This window comes from Salvelinus sp. IW2-2015, linkage group LG2, assembly GCF_002910315.2.
Source record: "Salvelinus sp. IW2-2015 linkage group LG2, ASM291031v2, whole genome shotgun sequence".
Classification (NCBI taxonomy): Eukaryota; Metazoa; Chordata; class Actinopteri; order Salmoniformes; family Salmonidae; genus Salvelinus; species Salvelinus sp. IW2-2015.
In genome coordinates this window covers 30,539,227-30,556,726 of record NC_036839.1, presented here as the reverse complement: position 1 = coordinate 30,556,726, position 17,500 = coordinate 30,539,227, and the positions used below count along the sequence as shown (strand labels likewise).

Below are 17,500 nucleotides of genomic sequence, written 5' to 3'. Positions count from 1 at the left end.
GCCCATCATCAAGGAGATCATCCACTGCCAGAGCTGTACCCTGTTCCCTCAGAACCCCAGTAAGACTCACACACGCACCAACACACACCCATGCGTGTGCACACAAACACACACACACGCACGCACGCACACACACACACACACGGGCGCACACACACACACACCGACGTACACACTCTTGCATGCTTTTCTAAATGAGTATAAATGCATTCATATATTGACTGTCCGTAATATGGTCACAAGAATTGCCATTAGATGTGACCAGAGCATGTATGATGTTCCAGACCTGCCTCCTCCGTCAACACGGGAGCGGCCCCCAGGGTGTAAGACGGTGTTTGTGGGGGGTCTGCCGGAGAATGCTAGCGAGGAGATCGTCAGGGAGGTGTTTGATCAGTGTGGTGAGATCATCGCTATCAGGAAGAGCAAGAAGAACTTCTGTCACATCCGCTTCAGTGAGGAGTTCATGGTGGACAAGTCCCTCTACCTCTCTGGTCAGTACTATACCAATACTATATCTATACACACAACTTATATACAATGCTGTCTACCTCTCTGGTCAGTACTATACTATACCAATACTATATCTATACACACAATTTATATACAATGCTGTCTACCTCTCTGGTCAGTACTATACCAATACTATGTCTATACACACAACTTATATACAATGCTGTCTACCTCTCCGGTCAATACTATACTATACTTGACTTTACTATACTACTGTATACTTTACTATACTATACTTTAATATACTACTGTATACTTTACTATACTATACTTTACTATACTACGGTATGCTTTACTTTACTATGCTATACTGTGCTTTAGTATTGTATACTATACTATACCATGCAAATGCTATACTATACACACAACATATAGACACAATCCTCTACCTCTCTGGTCAGGGGTCAGCATAACTATTGTATATGTTTGCAGCAGTTTAAAGTATTCTGTTTTAATAGAGTATGTATTAACATTATGAACACTGTAGAGGAGTTAAAACAGCGACCTTTGAGGTTTGACACTGAAAGCAGAAGAGAGAAATTAAATGATGACTGTACCTATGCAGGCTGGAGGTGAAAGAAATAGACTGTAGCTATGCCAGGCTGGAGAGAAAGAAATAGACTGTACCTATGCAGGCTGGAGGTGAAAGAAATAAGACTGTAGCTATGCAGGCTGGAGGTGAAAAGAAATAGACGGCTAGCTATGCAGGCTGGAGGTGAAAGAAATAGACTGTAGCTATGCAGGCTGGAGGTGAAAGAAATAGACTGTAGCTATGCAGGCTGGAGGGAAAGAAATAGACTGCAAGCTATTGCAGGCTGGAGGTGAAAGAAAATAGACTGTAGCCTATGCAGGCTGGAGGTGAAAGAAATAGACTGTAGCTATGCAGGCTGGAGGTGAAAAGAAATAGACTGTACCATGCAGGCTTGGAGGAAAAAAATAGACTGTAGCTATGCAGGCTGGACGGTGAAAAAATAGACTGTAGCTATGCAAGCTGGAGGGAAAAAAATAGACTGTAGCTATGCAGGCTGAGGAGAAAGAAAATAGACTGTAGCTATGCAGGCTGGAGGTGAAAGAAAATAGACTGTAGCCTATGGCAGGGGCTGGAGGAGAAAGAAATAACTGTAGCTATGCAGGCTGGAGGGAAGAAATAGACTGCTACCTATGCAGCTGAGGGTGAAAGAAATAGACTGTACCTATGCAGGCTGGAGGTGAAAGAAATAGACTGTAGCTATGCAGGCTGGAGGTGAAAGAAAGTAGACTGTAGCTATTGCAGGCTGGAGGGAAAGAAATAGACTGTAAGCTATGCAGGCTGGAGGTGAGAAGAAATAGACTGGAGCTATGCAGGCTGGAGGTGAAAGAAAATAGATGACTATGCAGCTGGAGGTGAAAGAAATAGACTGTACCTATGCAGCTGGAGGAAAAGAAAATAGACTGTAGCTATGCAGGCTGGAGGAGAGAAAGAAATAGACTGTACCTATGCAGGCTGGAGGTGAAAAGAAATAACTTGTACTATGCAGGACGCTGGAGTGAAATAAATAGACTGTAGCTATGGCAGGCTGGAGGTGAAAGACAATAGACGTGTAAGCTATGCAGGCTGGAGGTGAAAGAAATAGACTGTACCTATGCAGGTGAGGAGAAAGAAATAGACTTATATGCAGGCTGGAGGTGAAAGAAATAGACGGCAGCTATGCAGGCTGGAGGTGAAAAAAAGTTAGACTGTAGCTATGCAGCTGGCAGTGAAAGAAATAGACTGTACCTAGGCCAGCCTGGAGGAGAAAGAAAATAGACTGTAGCTATGCAGAGCTGGAGGAGAAAGAAATAGACTGTACCTATGCAGCTGGAGGTGAAAGAAATAGACTGTACCTATGCAGGCTGGAGGTGAAAGAAATAGACTGTAAGCTATGCAGGCTGGAGGTGAAAGAAATAGACTGTAGCCTATGCAGGCTGGAGGTGAAAGAAATAGACTGTACCTATGGAGGCTGGAGGGAAAGAAATAGACTTACTATGCAGGCTGGAGGTGAAAGAAATAGACTGCGCTATGCAGGCTGGAGGTGAAAGAAATAGACCTGTAGCTATGCAGGCTGGAGGTGAAAGAAATAGACTGTAGCCGATGCAGGCTGGAGGAAAGAAATAGACTGTAGCTATGCAGGCTGGAGCGTGAAAGAAATAGACTGTACCTATGCAGCGCTGGAGGAGAAAGAAATAGACTGTAGCTATGCAGGCTGGAGGTGAAAAGAAATAGACGGGCACCTATGCAGGCTGGAGGTGAAAAAATAACTTTAGCTATGCAGGCTGAGGTGAAAAAATAGACTGTAGCTATGCAGGCTGGAGGTGAAAGAAATAGACGGCACCTATGCAGCTGGAGGTGAAAGAAATAGACTGTACCTATTGCAGGCTGGATGAGAAAGAAATAGACTGTAGCTATGCAGGCTGGAGGAGAAGAAATAGACTGCTACCTATGCAGGCTGAGGTGCAAAGAAATAGACTGTACCTATGCAGGGCTGGAGGTGAAATAAAATAGACTGTAGCTATGCAGGCTGGAGGTGAAAGAAATAGACTAGCTATGCAGGCTGGAGTGAAAGAAATAGACTGTACCTATGCAGGCTGGAGAGAAAGAAATAGACTGTACTATTGCAGCTGAGAGTGAAAGAAATAGACGGCAGCTATGCAGGCTGGAGTGAAAAGAAATAGGACTTAGCTATGCAGGCTGGAGGTGAAAGAAATAGACTGTAGCTATGCAGGCTGGAGGTGAAAGAAATAGACGGCACCTATGCAGGCTGGAGGTGAAGAAATAGACGGCAGCTATGCAGGCTGGAGTGAAAGAAAATAGACGCGAGCTATGCAGGCTGGAGATGTGAATATGCCATGAGGAGGACTAGAGAATATTTTAACATTATGAATAGTTGAAAATGTAGAGTTTGTCCTTTTGGTTTGTAATGGTCTTTGTGGTGTACGTGGTGTAGAGAATGTAGGCATTTGTAATACTGTATACTTTGATTGTATTTGACTGTATGATTTACATGACTGTATACACAATTTGTGTCTGTGTGTTGTCTGTGTGTTGAATGTATCTGTATGGTTGTGTTAATGTATCTGACTGCTAACTGCCATGTTTCCCAGGGTACGGATGCGTATCCGCTCCAGTACAGATAAGAAGGACTCAGGGAGGATGCACGTGGACTTTGCTCAGGCCAGAGACGACCTGTATGAGTGGGAATGTCAACAGAGGCTGCTGGCCAGGGAGGAACGACACCGACGCAAGATCCACGAAGACTTCCTCCGTCCACCCTCGCCACCTCCCATCATGCATTTCTCCGAGCATGAGGCGGGACAGCTGGCGGAGAGATTGAAAGGTGAGTGGACCAATGAGCATGATGTGTGTGTGTGTCACCCCCACCCTCTAGCACTATGTCCAGCTGTGCCTCTAGCAGCTGCCCCCCCGCTGTGTGTGTGCTGCAGGCGGGCCATGGTGGTGTATAAATGTGTGTAAAGGTCCGAGCTGCACACTGTTTTACAGACCCCGTCCTAATTTACAGTATAGGAATAATCTATAATGCACCTTCTCATGAATATTGTCTTCGTATCATTTAGAGCAATGTACCATTCCTCTGTCATGTCAAATTGATATTAAGAAATGTCAGACGTAAGTAAATATGAAAATGGTTAGATTAGAAAAATAAACTTTTCATTTCTCATTTCTCCCATCATCATCATTTCTCCCATCATTTCTCCCATCACCCCGCTGTGTGTGCTAGCGGGTAAGTAAGATCTAAACCACTGTCTGCTAGAACTGTCTGATTACTACACATCCTCTCTCTGCATGAGAAATACAGTCATGGTTATCATTTTCCTTCCTTATGACACCCTCAACACTGTTATTAGAACCTTCCCAGTAGCATTACCTTAATATGTGGATCTGAAATCCTTCCTGGACAGAGAGCTAGTGTTATGACATCTGATAGGAGAGTTTGACTCTGTTGCCCCCTCTATCTCATCAGCCATCAGTCAGCTCCCAACCCCCCCGCTGTCTCCCCACATGGTGCATCCCGGCTGCATCCCACCTGTCTCTCTCTCTCTGCTGAAGAAGCCCAAAGGGGATCAGACACTGCATCTCCAATACAGCTCAATATGAAGAGAGACGACGAGGCAAGCGAGAGAGAGAGAGAGAGAGAGAACAGAGACAGAGACAGAGACAGAGACAGACAGACAGTAGACAGAGACAGAGACAGAGAGACAGAGAGACGAGACAGAGAGACAGAGAGACAGAGAGAGAGAGAAGAACAGAGAGACAGAGAGACAGAGAGAGACAGAGAGAGAGAGAGGAGAGAGAGAGAGAGAGACAGAGAGAGAGAGAGAGAGAGAGAGAGAGCAGAGAGAGAGAGAGAGAGAGAGAGAGAGAGAGAGAGAGAGAGAGAAGAGAAGACGAGAGAGAGAGAGAGAGAGAGAGAGAGAGAGAGAGAGAGAGAGAAGAGAGAGAGAGAGAAGAGCGAGAGAGAGAGAAGAGAGAGAGAGACACAGAGAGACACAGAGACACAGAGACGCACAGAGACGACAGAGACGCACAGAGACACAGACAGAGACGACACAGAAGACACACAGAGACAGAGACAGAGACAGAGACAGAGACAGAGACAGAGACAGAGACAGAGACAGAGAGTGCTGACATGAAACTAACTGCATCACAACACCTCATCAAAATTCCCTCCTCTCTCTCTCCCTCTCTCCCTTTCCTTTTCCTATGGCAGTAAGAACAGACATGTCACATTAACTATTGGAGGAGTCCCATTGATACAAGCAGAAAGTATTTTTGTCTATCATCTCTCAATGAAGCGTATGATAGTAAAGGGTCACGGCTGGGAGATGTCGTGCTCCCCTTATTGGACACCCCTCCCTTCCCTTCATCACATCCCCTGGAGCTCAGAATTCCTAGATTTCTTCATCACGCTGGTGGGAAATGTGTGTCGTCCTGTCTCCTCATTCCCATCGCTGATGCTTTATTTATTTTCCAATTCTCTGCTTTCCTGCTCATATTGCATCTCTCTCTCTCTCTGTGTGATCCTCCTTGTCCCCCTGTTCCACTGTCTCTGCTCTCTGTTCAGAGCGGTGTTTGAAAGTGTTCTGTTTCTCCATAATCATATTCATTCAAACAGCCTCTGGTTAATGCTTTTACATTCTCAGGCGGGTAAATACCTTAATCATATTCATTACCACATTACAGCGCATTACTCTGTCTCTCTCTAAACTCACATACAGCTGCTTCTATGAACGGACGTTTATAGCCTTTACACTGAGGCTGCAGTACTAGAGATTGCCTGACTGTTGGTCACAACAGATGGCAGAGAGAGAGGAGGGGAGCGAAGAGGGCGAGCAAGAGTGTGTGTGTGTGTGTTTATATGTGTGTGAGTCTGTGTCACACACCTATCAAGCGATGGGTGGGTAAACGCTTGCACAAAATAAAGAAAGGTTTACCCTCCACTACACCACTGGCTATTACTATAGAGATGTTAGGTTCTCCAAGAAGGTTTTCATTACACTGAGCCAAACACAGAGAGATATTTTGCTTTGATTATTCATTGAAAAGGCTGGGGAAATAGACTTCCATTATTCCCTGTGTTGTGCATGTGACTTCTCTATAATATGATTGTATGATTGCACTCTGCTGCCTCTTTTGAATAGCACTAGAGCTGTGCGGTGAAAAGTGTTTTCAACCAAGCGACAGTGTGCTCTCAGGTCGTGTTGCAGTGGGTATTGAGCTCATTAAACGATTTTTAATTCACTCTGCGCTATGCGATCGGACGCGGCTCTGTGGCACTTTTCAATTATTATTCAAATGTGAAGAATACGCTCAACAAAGGCCCACCGAGACACAGACTGTTAAAAAGGCTATGCTCACTCAATGACTAGTTTCTGTTGATTCAAACCCATAAATGCACAGAAGACTGTCTCATCCAAAGACACTCAGAAGATATGAAACAGTCTGATAGTTAATCTCCCCATGCTGTTCTGTTCCTGTGCACTGAAGCATAAAGGAAAGAGAAATATAATTTATTCAAAGTACATGGCAGTATACACTGAACAAAAATATAAATGCAACATGTAAAGTGTTTCATGAGCTGAAATAAAATAAAAGGTTTCATACGCACAAAAGCGTATTTTTGTGCACAAATGTGTTTACCTCCCTGTGTGACCATTTCTACTTTACCAAGATAATCCATCCACCTGACAGGTGTGGCATATCAACAAGCTGATTAAACAGCATGATCATCACACAGGTGTACCTTGTGCTGGGATGAAAAAGGCCACTCTAAAATGTGCAGTTTTGTCACACAACACAATGAGGGAGGGTGCATACAATTGGCATGCTGACTACAGGAATGTCCACCAGAGCGGTTGCCAGATAATTAAATGTTAATTTCTCTACCATAAACCACCTCCAACGTTGTTTTAGAGAGTTTGGCAGTACGTCGGATTTGGCAGTACGATCTGCGGCCTCATAACCGCAGATCACGTGTAACCACGCCAATCCAGGACCTCCACATCCGGCTTCTTCACCTACGGGATCGTCTGAGAAGGGCCACCTGTCAGAAACCATCTCAAGGAAGCTCATTTACGTGATAGTCGTCCTCACCAGGGTCTTGACCTGAATGCAGTTTGACATCGTAACCTACTTCTGTGGGCAAATACTCACCTTCGATGGTCACTGGCACGCTGGAGAAGTGTGCTCTAACGGATGAACACCTGTTTCAACTGTACCAGGCAGATGACAGACAGTGTGTATGGAGTCGTGTGGGCGAGTGGGTTTCTGATGTTAATGTTGTGAACAGAGTGCCCCATGGTGGCGGTGGGGTTGTGCTATGGACAGGCATAAGCTACGGACAACAAACACAATTCAATGTTATTGATGGCAATTTGAATGCACAGAGATAACGTGACGAAATCCTGCGGCCAATTGTTGTGCCATTGGTCTGCCTCCATCACCTCATGTTTCAGCATGATAATGCACGGCCCCATGTCGCAAGGATCTGTACACAATTCCTGGAAGCTGAAATGTCCCAGTTCTTCCATGGCCTGCATACTCACCAGACATGTCACCCATTGAGCATATTTGAGATGCTCTGGATCGACGTGTACAACAGAGTTCCAGTTCTCACAAATATCCAGCAACTTCACACAGCCATTGAAGAGGAGTGGGGCAACATGCCACAGGCCACAATCAACAGCCTGATCAACTCTATGTGAAGGAGATATGTCGCCCTGCATGAGGCAAATGGTAGTTACAGCAGATACTAACTGGTTTTCTGATCCACGGCCCTACCTTTTTTTTTTAGGTATCGGTGACCAACAGATGCATATCTATATTCTCTGTCATGTGAAATCCATCGATTAGGGCCTAATGAATTTTAATTGACACATTTCCTTATATGAACTGTAACTCAGTAAAATCTTTGAAATTGTTGCATGTTGCATTTATATTTTTGTTCAGTGTAGTTCATTTCAAGGAATACCAATGTACAGTTTCATAGGCTTTCACGGTTTAAAAACCTTACCCTAAATCCCCTCCCCCATCATCCTCCTCCAGATGACCATACGTTCAGTGAGGCGACTGCGGTCCTGTTCACGTGGATCGACCGTGGTGAGGTCAACCGGCGGTCGGCCAATAACTTCTATTCTATGATCCAGTCGGCCAATAGCCACGTCCGGAGGCTGATGAGTGAGAAGGCCCAGCACGAGGAGGAGATGGAGCTAGCCAAGGAGACGTTTAAAAATGCCCTGCTGGCCATATTGACTCAGTGTAAGCATCTAACTAGACACACTATACACTACCTGTGACACTTTATTCTCATAAACCCTTCCTAGACACAGTGTACTACAGGAACCTTCACATAGCACTAAAGACCAGTTGTTCTATACAGCTGTACAGTGATAAGCCAGTAGTTAGGGAGGATGACAGAGGTCAGAGACCAGACAGAGGTAAGTACAGTACAGTGTCCTGAACTTTCTACAGGAGAGGACCAGCTGATCTACCTAACTCCCAGGTAGGCATCGTAGAACTGTATCTCTCCAGCAGGCACTCTCAAACAATGTCACTGTACAGTACGGACTGATATTGAAATTATATGAAATACAATCTGGAAAGACAATGAGATGACAACAAGATTCATCAACGTCTTATGAATGTTTAAATGGTGCTATTTTGAATGGTATTTGTTGTGTTCAACACCGGGTAATAAAACGGAGCTATATAGTCCTCTGGTGCTGCTTTAATATGAAAAGTGCAGAGATCCAGAATCACCAGAAGAGGGGATGATGAGGGGGTGTAGTTTTAATGTTGATGTGGTCACAGTGCACTTGTCCAGTAGTAATAGTGACACTTTTTAAACCTCCTGTTGTTTACTGAAGAGGAATATGACAGTATGCAATTAGAACAGAGCAACACTTTAAAGACAACCTTCTACTGGAGGAAAGGATAGTGATGACTGCAGTCACTTCCTAAAAGAGTTAGGAATGATTCAGGACAAATTAAAGACACATTTTATGTAAGTTCAATAGTATGTCTAGACCTACTCTATCCATTAAAACATTTAGTATCACAAGCCAGCCACCCATTGTAGAATGTTGTCTTTGACAGTCCTGATGGAACTGAATCAGCAGGTATGAGATGTAAGTACTGTTCAGCACTGGGGAGGAGACACCAGGTAATACAATGACCAGCATTTAACCATATCAGGCTCTACAAACCAACAAAAACAATGTGTCAAAATCACAACCCACCCAATGATTCTTAATATCATCGCTGTCAGATGAAAACCTTGTAACTCAATTATTTCCAAAGACTCTACGACCAAGAACATTTATTCAAAATAGCTTCTGAAGTTTCATAATTGTATGTTCGTTAAATCTGGAACCATAGCGGTGAAACTGCCACGTCCTTTTGCGATATTACGACAACAAAGACGTTACCTTAAACAACAAACACTTTTTTTTCATTGCACGCGTGATAGAACAGCAGAGTATGTACAACAATATTTTTTACCAAGAGGCCGAATGCTCCTTTCTTCCTTTAATAACAAACACAAAAACAATAACAAATGTGCCTGGGCCGACCCGTGAAGACGTTTCACCTAAATGAGATTCCAACTTTAATGACAAAATATGGACGTCTTTTTACATTTCCTGAAAAGTTTCTGTTTTGGAGATAAGAAGCTTTCATCCCACAGCAATGATATGTTGGTGGGTGGTACAGGTAAATGCAATGGGGTCTACTAACCCAGGCTGGCAGGATGAAGCTCCCTAGTGTCTCCTCTGTGTGCTGTTGTGCCTGGGTGGTGCAGTAGGATCTAAGCTCTACATAAAGCCTTGTCTTGTCTTGACTCCCCTGTTCACCCCAAGTCGAGCAGATCACGGCTGTGTTCACCGCTGCCTCCAGGCAGAAGGCATGGGACCATTTCTCTAAAGCGCAGCGCAAGAACATAGACATTTGGAGAAAGCAGTGTGAGGTTGGTACTCTCTCCTTACCCCCTTATTCCTTGTCATGTTTGGACTCCTCAGGACAGGTTAACAGACAGACACTCTAGCCGGGTTGACATGAGTCCTACTGTGTTTCATTTGGCTGTTGTTGCAGACTGCTGTGGCCTCACAGATACACAGACAGATGGACAGGCAGATGGACAGACAGCTGTGGCCTCACAGCTACACAGACAGATGGACAGACTGCTGTGGCCTCACAGATACACAGACAGATGGACAGACAGCCATGCTGTTCTGATCTTCTGATGCTGTGTGTTTCTCTTCTACAGTGCCATTCGTAGACTTTTTCCTCACATCGATGAAACGCACACGTACACACGCACTCACACAGAGGCGGCAGGTAGCTTAGCGGTTAGATCATCAGTTAACCGTGTGTTCGAATCCCTGAGCCGACAAGGTGAAAAATCTGTCGATGTGCCTTTACGCAAGGTACTTAACCTGTTTATTATGGCAGACCCTGGCTGTGACCCCGCTCTCTGAGGGAGAGTTGGGAAATACAAAAAACACATTTCCAATTCACACTTGTAAATAGTACAAAAAGCGTGAGTGGGTGCTATGGCAACAGGGGCTTCCATGGTTAAGACAGATCAATAATTCATTGGGAGTACAACGAGTCAGCATTTCTGGATTATTCATTACGTAAGGGATAATCAACGAGAGGCTATGCGTTCTCTGAAAAATAGCGCACGAAATGGAAAGTGTATTCCACGACGTGTTAGTGGAGTGGAACTAACCTTCCACGGAGTTGCATTATTTTCTATAGAACGCATAGAGCCCTGAGTTGATTATCCCTTTTATATCATGGCTATAAATTAACATATTAGCCGCTAGAAATGTATTAATTTGCCAGTAGAAATGTGACAACATCCACTGAATTAGCTAGCAGGTTTACTATCTAGCTAGATAGCTACAGTAGTTGCCTTGGTAACCAGGCAAACAGACATGTTACCTTAGCTAACAAAACCATCATCCTAGCTTGCTATTATGAAAATCGAATTCAACTTTGCCAATAATGTTTTCAATTCGACTTTTGCTTTCAAAAGCAGTTCAAAAATAGAACATGTAAGAATGAACTTCATAGCCATTGGATTATACCGTACAATGATACTGTGCGTTCTAGGGAAATAATGCACTCTCTAGAATGCCCTTCAAACCAATCAGAAACGAGTATTCAACAATATCATGGTATAAATGTTCGTTATCACTTTTATTAGAACTAAACAAAAACATCCTATAAATCTCATGGAATCTAGATATTTTTGGTTGTAGAAACACAGATTATTATTGGTTTTAATTTGGCCATTTGGAGACTATGACGATGTATTGAAGTGAATTGAAAGTAATGACCAGGTATATGAGGGTGCCTATCTGTGGGTGCCAGAGTTATCAGGACAGATGTTAACCTAATGTGACCATTCATACTAGGGTTGGGCGGTATCCAGATGTTCATGCCTTCATACTGTTCCTGTACCATACCGGGCTATTTATTTCCAAACATTAAAAAAACGCATACAGTACAGTATACCGCCCAAGCCTAATTCATACTGTAAGACGTCTATGTTCATACAGTACATGTCTCTAAGTCAAGTCAGTGAGAAAGGAATCATGCCATGTCTATTGTCAGAGCAACCAGAGGTAAGGCATTGCTTTGGAAGAAGCGACACACAGTAACAGTACACACTATGGAGTGAGTCTGCTAGCATGCCACAATTGTGAAATCCTTTGTTAAGGGTCAGTAGTATGCTTGGTAAGTGTTCAAGTAGTTCAAGTAATTACTGTAACACTGCAGCCTGAAGCGTCATAGATTATCTGAATGACAAATGGCTGTGAATTAATTATCTATTGATGTATGTATCAACATCCTCCATGACAGTAGTATGAAGTTACAGTTTGAATATGAACTGATAATGGATACTGCAGAAATCATGAGATCAGATACGGCTCTAAACACCATTGGATCCCTCCGTCTTCATGCCCTACTGTAGCTTCTAGGAAAAAAGCTCTGGCTGGTTCAGTACTGCAGCTGAGGCTTTCTGTGCTCACAGTCACACATAACAAAGCCCTGCATCTAAACCTCTCTCTCTCCCTTCTCCTCTCATAACTCTATCACACTCTCCTATAGCTGAGTCATTGGCTAAGCATATTTACTTTATCTGAGGAGAGATTTCACAGTGGTGGTATTAGACAGCCTCACAGCTGAGACACTTCTAGTTATCAGAGCAGCTGGAAGAATGATATGTTTTCTATGCTCCTCTGTCTTTATCATGTGAAAAAATGAAGCGCTCAAACTGCAGATCTCGGATCAGTTTACCCTACCCAACTAAATCCTATCCATAACCCGTCGGGAAGTGAAACACAAAACTGATGTTAGATCAGTGTCTAGGGGCAATTTGATCCTCTTCCACCACAGACTCGTTTGAAGGTACAACCTATATCATTTTTATTTTATAACACATTACCAGGAGCAGTCTGGTTGGAACCATTTTTAGGCAGGCATATCGCTGGGTGTATAGTACTGAGACACTGAGGGGTCCTTGTGTTGTGATGTGACAGGAGCTGAGGAATGCCCACAGTGAGGAGATCATGGGGATTCGCCGGGAGGAGGAGATGGAGATGTCTGACGACGACTCGGATGAGAGCCCCTGTAAGAAGATACGCATGGAGGAAAATGGTAGGACAGGCACGAGCCCAATCTCAAACTTACCCCTGGCATAGTCCCTAGCCCTTGGCCCTTAACCCTTAGCCCCTAATCACTTATACCTTTTAATGATGGCAGGCCACTGTAGCTCATAAATCACCAGACTGCTAAAGTATACAGTACCTTCAGAAAGGATTCCTCTAGGATTATGCCTGTGTTTAGCTCCATTCCATTTACTTTTATCATATTGGTATGCTTGCCGATGACAAGGATACCCATAACATGATGCAGCCACCACCATGCTTGAAAATATATTCAGCAGTTTTACTTTAGTGCCTTATTGCAAACAGGATACATGTTTTAGAAATATTTGTATTCTGTAAATGCTTCCTTCTTTTCACTCTGTCATTTAGGTTAGTATTGTGGAGTAATTACAATGTTGTTGATCCATCTTCAATTTTCTCCTATCACAACCATTAAACTCTGTAACTGTTTTAAAGTCACAATTGGCCTCATGGTGAAATCCCTGAGCGGTTTCCTTCCTCTTCAGCAACTGAGTTAGGAAGGACATCTGTATCTTTGTAGTGACTGGGTGTATTGATACACCATCCAATGTGTAATCGTTCATCCACCTCTGGCCTGCTCGCCTCCCTACCTCTGAGGAAGTACAGTTCCCGCTCAGCCCAGTCAAAACTGTTCGCTGCTCTGGCACCCCAATGGTGGAACAAACTCCCTCACGACGCCAGGTCAGCGAGTCAATCACCACCTTCCGGAGACACCTGAACCCCACCTCTTTAAGGAATACCTAGGATAGGATAAAGTAATCCTTCTAACCCCCCCCCCTTAAAAGAGTTAGATGCACTATTTAAAGTGGTTGTTCCACTGGATATCATAAGGTGAATGCACCAATTTGTAAGTCGCTCTGGATAAGAGTGTCTGCTAATGACTTAAATGTAATGTTAAATGTAATTAATAACTAAACCATACTCAAAGGGATATTCAATGTCTGCATTTTTTATTTTGACCCATCTACCAATAGGTAGATCTTGCGAGGTATTGGAAAACATCCCTGGTCTTTGTGTGTATGTGTGCATGCATGCATATGTGTATTTGTGTGTGTTTGTGTGTATTTGTGTCTAACCCTCTTCCCCAGGTGTGTGTGTCTTGTGTCTAACCTCTCTCCCCTCCTCCTCTCCAGGTGTGTGTCTTGTGTCTAACCCTCTCTCCCTCCTCCCTCTCCAGTTGTGTTGTCTTGTGTCTAACCCTCTCTCCCCTCCTCCTCTCCAGGTGTGTGTGTCTTGTGTCTAACCCTCTCTCCCTCCTCCTCTCCAGGTGTGTGTCTTGTGTCTAACCCTCTCTCCCCTCCTCCTCCCAGGTGTGTGTCTTGTGTCTAACCCTCTCTCCCCTCCTCCTCTCCAGGTGTGTGTGTCTTGTGTCTAACATTCTCCCCCCCCTCCTCTCCAGGTGTGTGTGGGCCAGTCTGGGGCCTCTCTGAGGGAGGAGAATGACTCTCTGCGTTGGCAGCTGGAGCCTACAGGAATGAGGTGGAGCTGCTGAGGAAGGAGCAAGGCAAGGCTTGCCGCCCTTACGACCCTGAACACTTCCCGACACACCACACACACCTGCGTGCAGCAGAACATGCACAACATGCAACAGGTACACACACACACACACACACACACACACACACACACACACACACACACACACACACACACACACACACACCACACACACACACACACACACACACACACACACCACACACACACACAACACCACACACACCTGCTACAGCAACATGTCAGCAGTACAACATTCCACCATCTACGCCTGTATCATACTGCACCTGTGTTTACACCTGTGAGTCCGCCAGATCAGAGGCAATAGTGATGACAATGCGGTATATTGATTGGTGTATTTTTATGCATTTTTTCCCCCTTATTTTACCAGATAAAGTTGACTGAAAACACATTTTCATTAACAGTGTAATGAACACGAGGGGAGACAGAGAGCTGGTTTCAAGTGCAGGGTGCAGCAGGTGTTTATTGTAAAGGACCACAGGAGGAGGCAGGTAGCTGGGTCCAGGGGCAGGCAGAAGGTCATACACAGGGGGTCCAAAAGGGCAACGGTACAGGCAGGGAAAAGGCTAGTAACGTAGTCCGGGAAATCAGGCAATAGGTTGACAACAGGAAATCCGATAGGTTAAAATACAGGCGGGGAATACGCAAAAGACGTCGTTAGTGAGGCAGGCAAAAACTATCATACACAGGAGGAGTAAATTACAGGACAACCAGAGCTCTGAAAGACATGTGTCACAAAACAAACAATACCTCACAGTGATGGGGTTAAAAAGAACTGAACTAAATAGTGTGTGATAATTAGATTAATCGGTTAATCGGAATGGCCGATTGCGAACTACTTTGCCAGAATTATTACGTAATTATGATATAACATTGAAGGTTGTGCAATGTAACAGGAATATTTAGACTTATGGATGCCACCCGTTAGATAAAATACGGAACGGTTCCGTAGTTCACTGAAAGAATAAACGTTTTGTTTTCGAGATGATAGTTTCTGGATTCGACCATATTAATGACCTAAGGCTCGTATTTCTGTGTGTTATTATGTTATAATTAAGTCTATGATTTGATAGAGCAGTCTGACTGAGTGATGGGAGGCACCAGCAGGCTCGTAAGCATTCATTCAAACAGCACTTTCGTGCGTTTTGCCAGCAGCTCTTCGCAATGCTTCAAGCATTGAGCTGTTTATGACTTCAAGCCTATCAACTCCCGAGATTAGGCTGGTGTAACCGATGTGAAATGGCTAGCTAGTTAGCGGGGTGCACGCTAATAGCGTTTCAAACGTCACTCGCTCTGAGACTTGGAGTAGTTGTTCCCCTTGCTCTGCATGGGTAACGCTGCTTCGAGGGTGGCTGTTGTCGATGTGTTCCTGGTTCGAGCCCAGGTAGCGGCGAGGAGAGGGATGGAAGCTATACTGTTACACTGGCAATACTATAGTGCCTATAAGAACATCCAATAGTCAAAGGTATATGAAATACAAATCGTATAGAGAGAAATAGTCCTATAATTCCTATAATAACTACAACCTAAAACTTCTTACCTGGGAATATTGAAGACTCATGTTAAAAGGAACCACCAGTTTTCATATGTTCTCATGTTCTGAACAAGGAACTTAAACGTTAGCTTTCTTACATGGCACAAATTGCACTTTTACTTTCTTCTCCAACACTTTGTTTTTGCATTATTTAAACCAAATTGAACATGTTTCATTATTTACTTGAGGCTAAATTGATTTTATTGATGTATTATATTAAGTTAAAATAAGTGTTCATTCAGTATTGTTGTAATTTTCATTATTATAAAAAAATCGGCCGCTGCTTTTTTGGTCCTCCAATAATCGGTATCGGTATCGGCGTTGAAAAATCATAATCCATCGACCTCTAGTGATAATGACATACAGGTGTGTGAACAGGTGATTAGAATGCAGGTGATTGGGATCTGGAGAGTGAGCTGCGTTCAGGGGATCTATGTGTTTGAGGGTGTGAGTTGGAAGCAGACCTAACAAACAGCAACGACCTAGGGAATAGTTGTCCTGCCTGAGCATTCAAAATGTGGGCTGGGCATCCTGAAGATGACTCTATAATATTAAGATAAATCAAATCATGTAACTTTAGGTTGTCAGGGAAAATGTATTGAGTAAAAAGTACATTATTTTCTTTAGGAATGTAGTGAAGTAAAAGTAGTCAAAAATATAAATAGTAAAGTAAAGTACAGATACCCCAAAAAACGACTTAAGTAAAGATACTTGAAAGGACTACTTAAATATTTTACACCACTGAGTAATTGATAAAGCATAAATACAATACAGTGCCATCACAAGCTGCAGGTATTTGGACCAGTGATTTCACTAGCAAAAGGTCATAGCACAAGTACATAGGAACAGTCTGATGTATTCTGAGTCTCCTGTCCACCACAATCACAATTCCTCCCTTTCAACCTGACTCAGACCAACACCCCCTACCCTCAAGACAGACCAACACACAGTCACATCTCTGCTTACTGCTGTTCCTGCTTACTCTACACTAACACCTTCTGCCACTGGTGTCACCTCTGTGTTCATCATCTTCTCTGTTGTTTCTGTCCTCCCAGCACTGTGTGGTTCTCTCTCTGTCTCTCTAACTGTTTTGTGGTCTGTTGTGTAACTGTCTCTCTATCTAACTGTGTTCAAATCAAGTCAAATCAAACTTTATTTGACACATGCGCCGAATACAACAAGTGTAGACCCTACAAGCCCTTAACCAACAGTGCAGTTCAAGAAGAGTTAAGAAATTATTTACCAAATAAACGAAAGTAAAAAATTCTAAAAAGTAACAATAAAATAACGAGGCTATATACAGAGGGTACCGGTTAGTTGAGTGTGCAGGGGTACAGGTTAGTTGAGGTCATTTGTACATGTAGGTAGGGGTAAAGTGTCTATGCATAGATAATAAACAGCGAGTAGCAGCAGTGTACATAACAAATGGGGGGAGGGGTGTCAATGTAAATAGTCCGGTGGCCATTTGATTAATTGTTAAGCAGCCTTATGGCTTGGGGGTAGAAGCTGTTAAGGAGCCTTTTGGTCCTAGACTTGGCGCTCCGGTACCGCTTGCCGTGTGGTAGCAGAGAAAACAATCTATGACTTGGGTGACTGGAGTCTCTGACAATTTTATGGGCTTTCCTCTGACACCGCTTAGTATATAGGTCCTGGATGGCAGGAAGCTTGGCCCCAGTGATGTACTGGGCTGTTCGCACTTCCCTCTGT

At 43.8% G+C, this 17,500-nt stretch overlaps 1 protein-coding gene across 1 annotated transcript in view; it reads left to right on the top strand.

Annotated features, from left to right (window-relative positions):
- Positions 1-17,500, top strand: part of LOC111978087 (ecto-NOX disulfide-thiol exchanger 1) — a 99,146-nt gene that overhangs the window by 69,866 nt on the left and 11,780 nt on the right. The window contains 10 exon segments of the mRNA XM_024007889.3: positions 1-59; positions 285-495; positions 3,631-3,863; positions 8,090-8,302; positions 9,901-10,007; positions 12,592-12,709; positions 13,830-13,831; positions 14,141-14,204; positions 14,207-14,297; positions 14,299-14,332. The exon segment at positions 1-59 is cut by the window's left edge and continues 109 nt beyond it. Coding sequence (XP_023863657.2) covers positions 1-59; positions 285-495; positions 3,631-3,863; positions 8,090-8,302; positions 9,901-10,007; positions 12,592-12,709; positions 13,830-13,831; positions 14,141-14,204; positions 14,207-14,297; positions 14,299-14,332 — 1,132 coding nt within the window.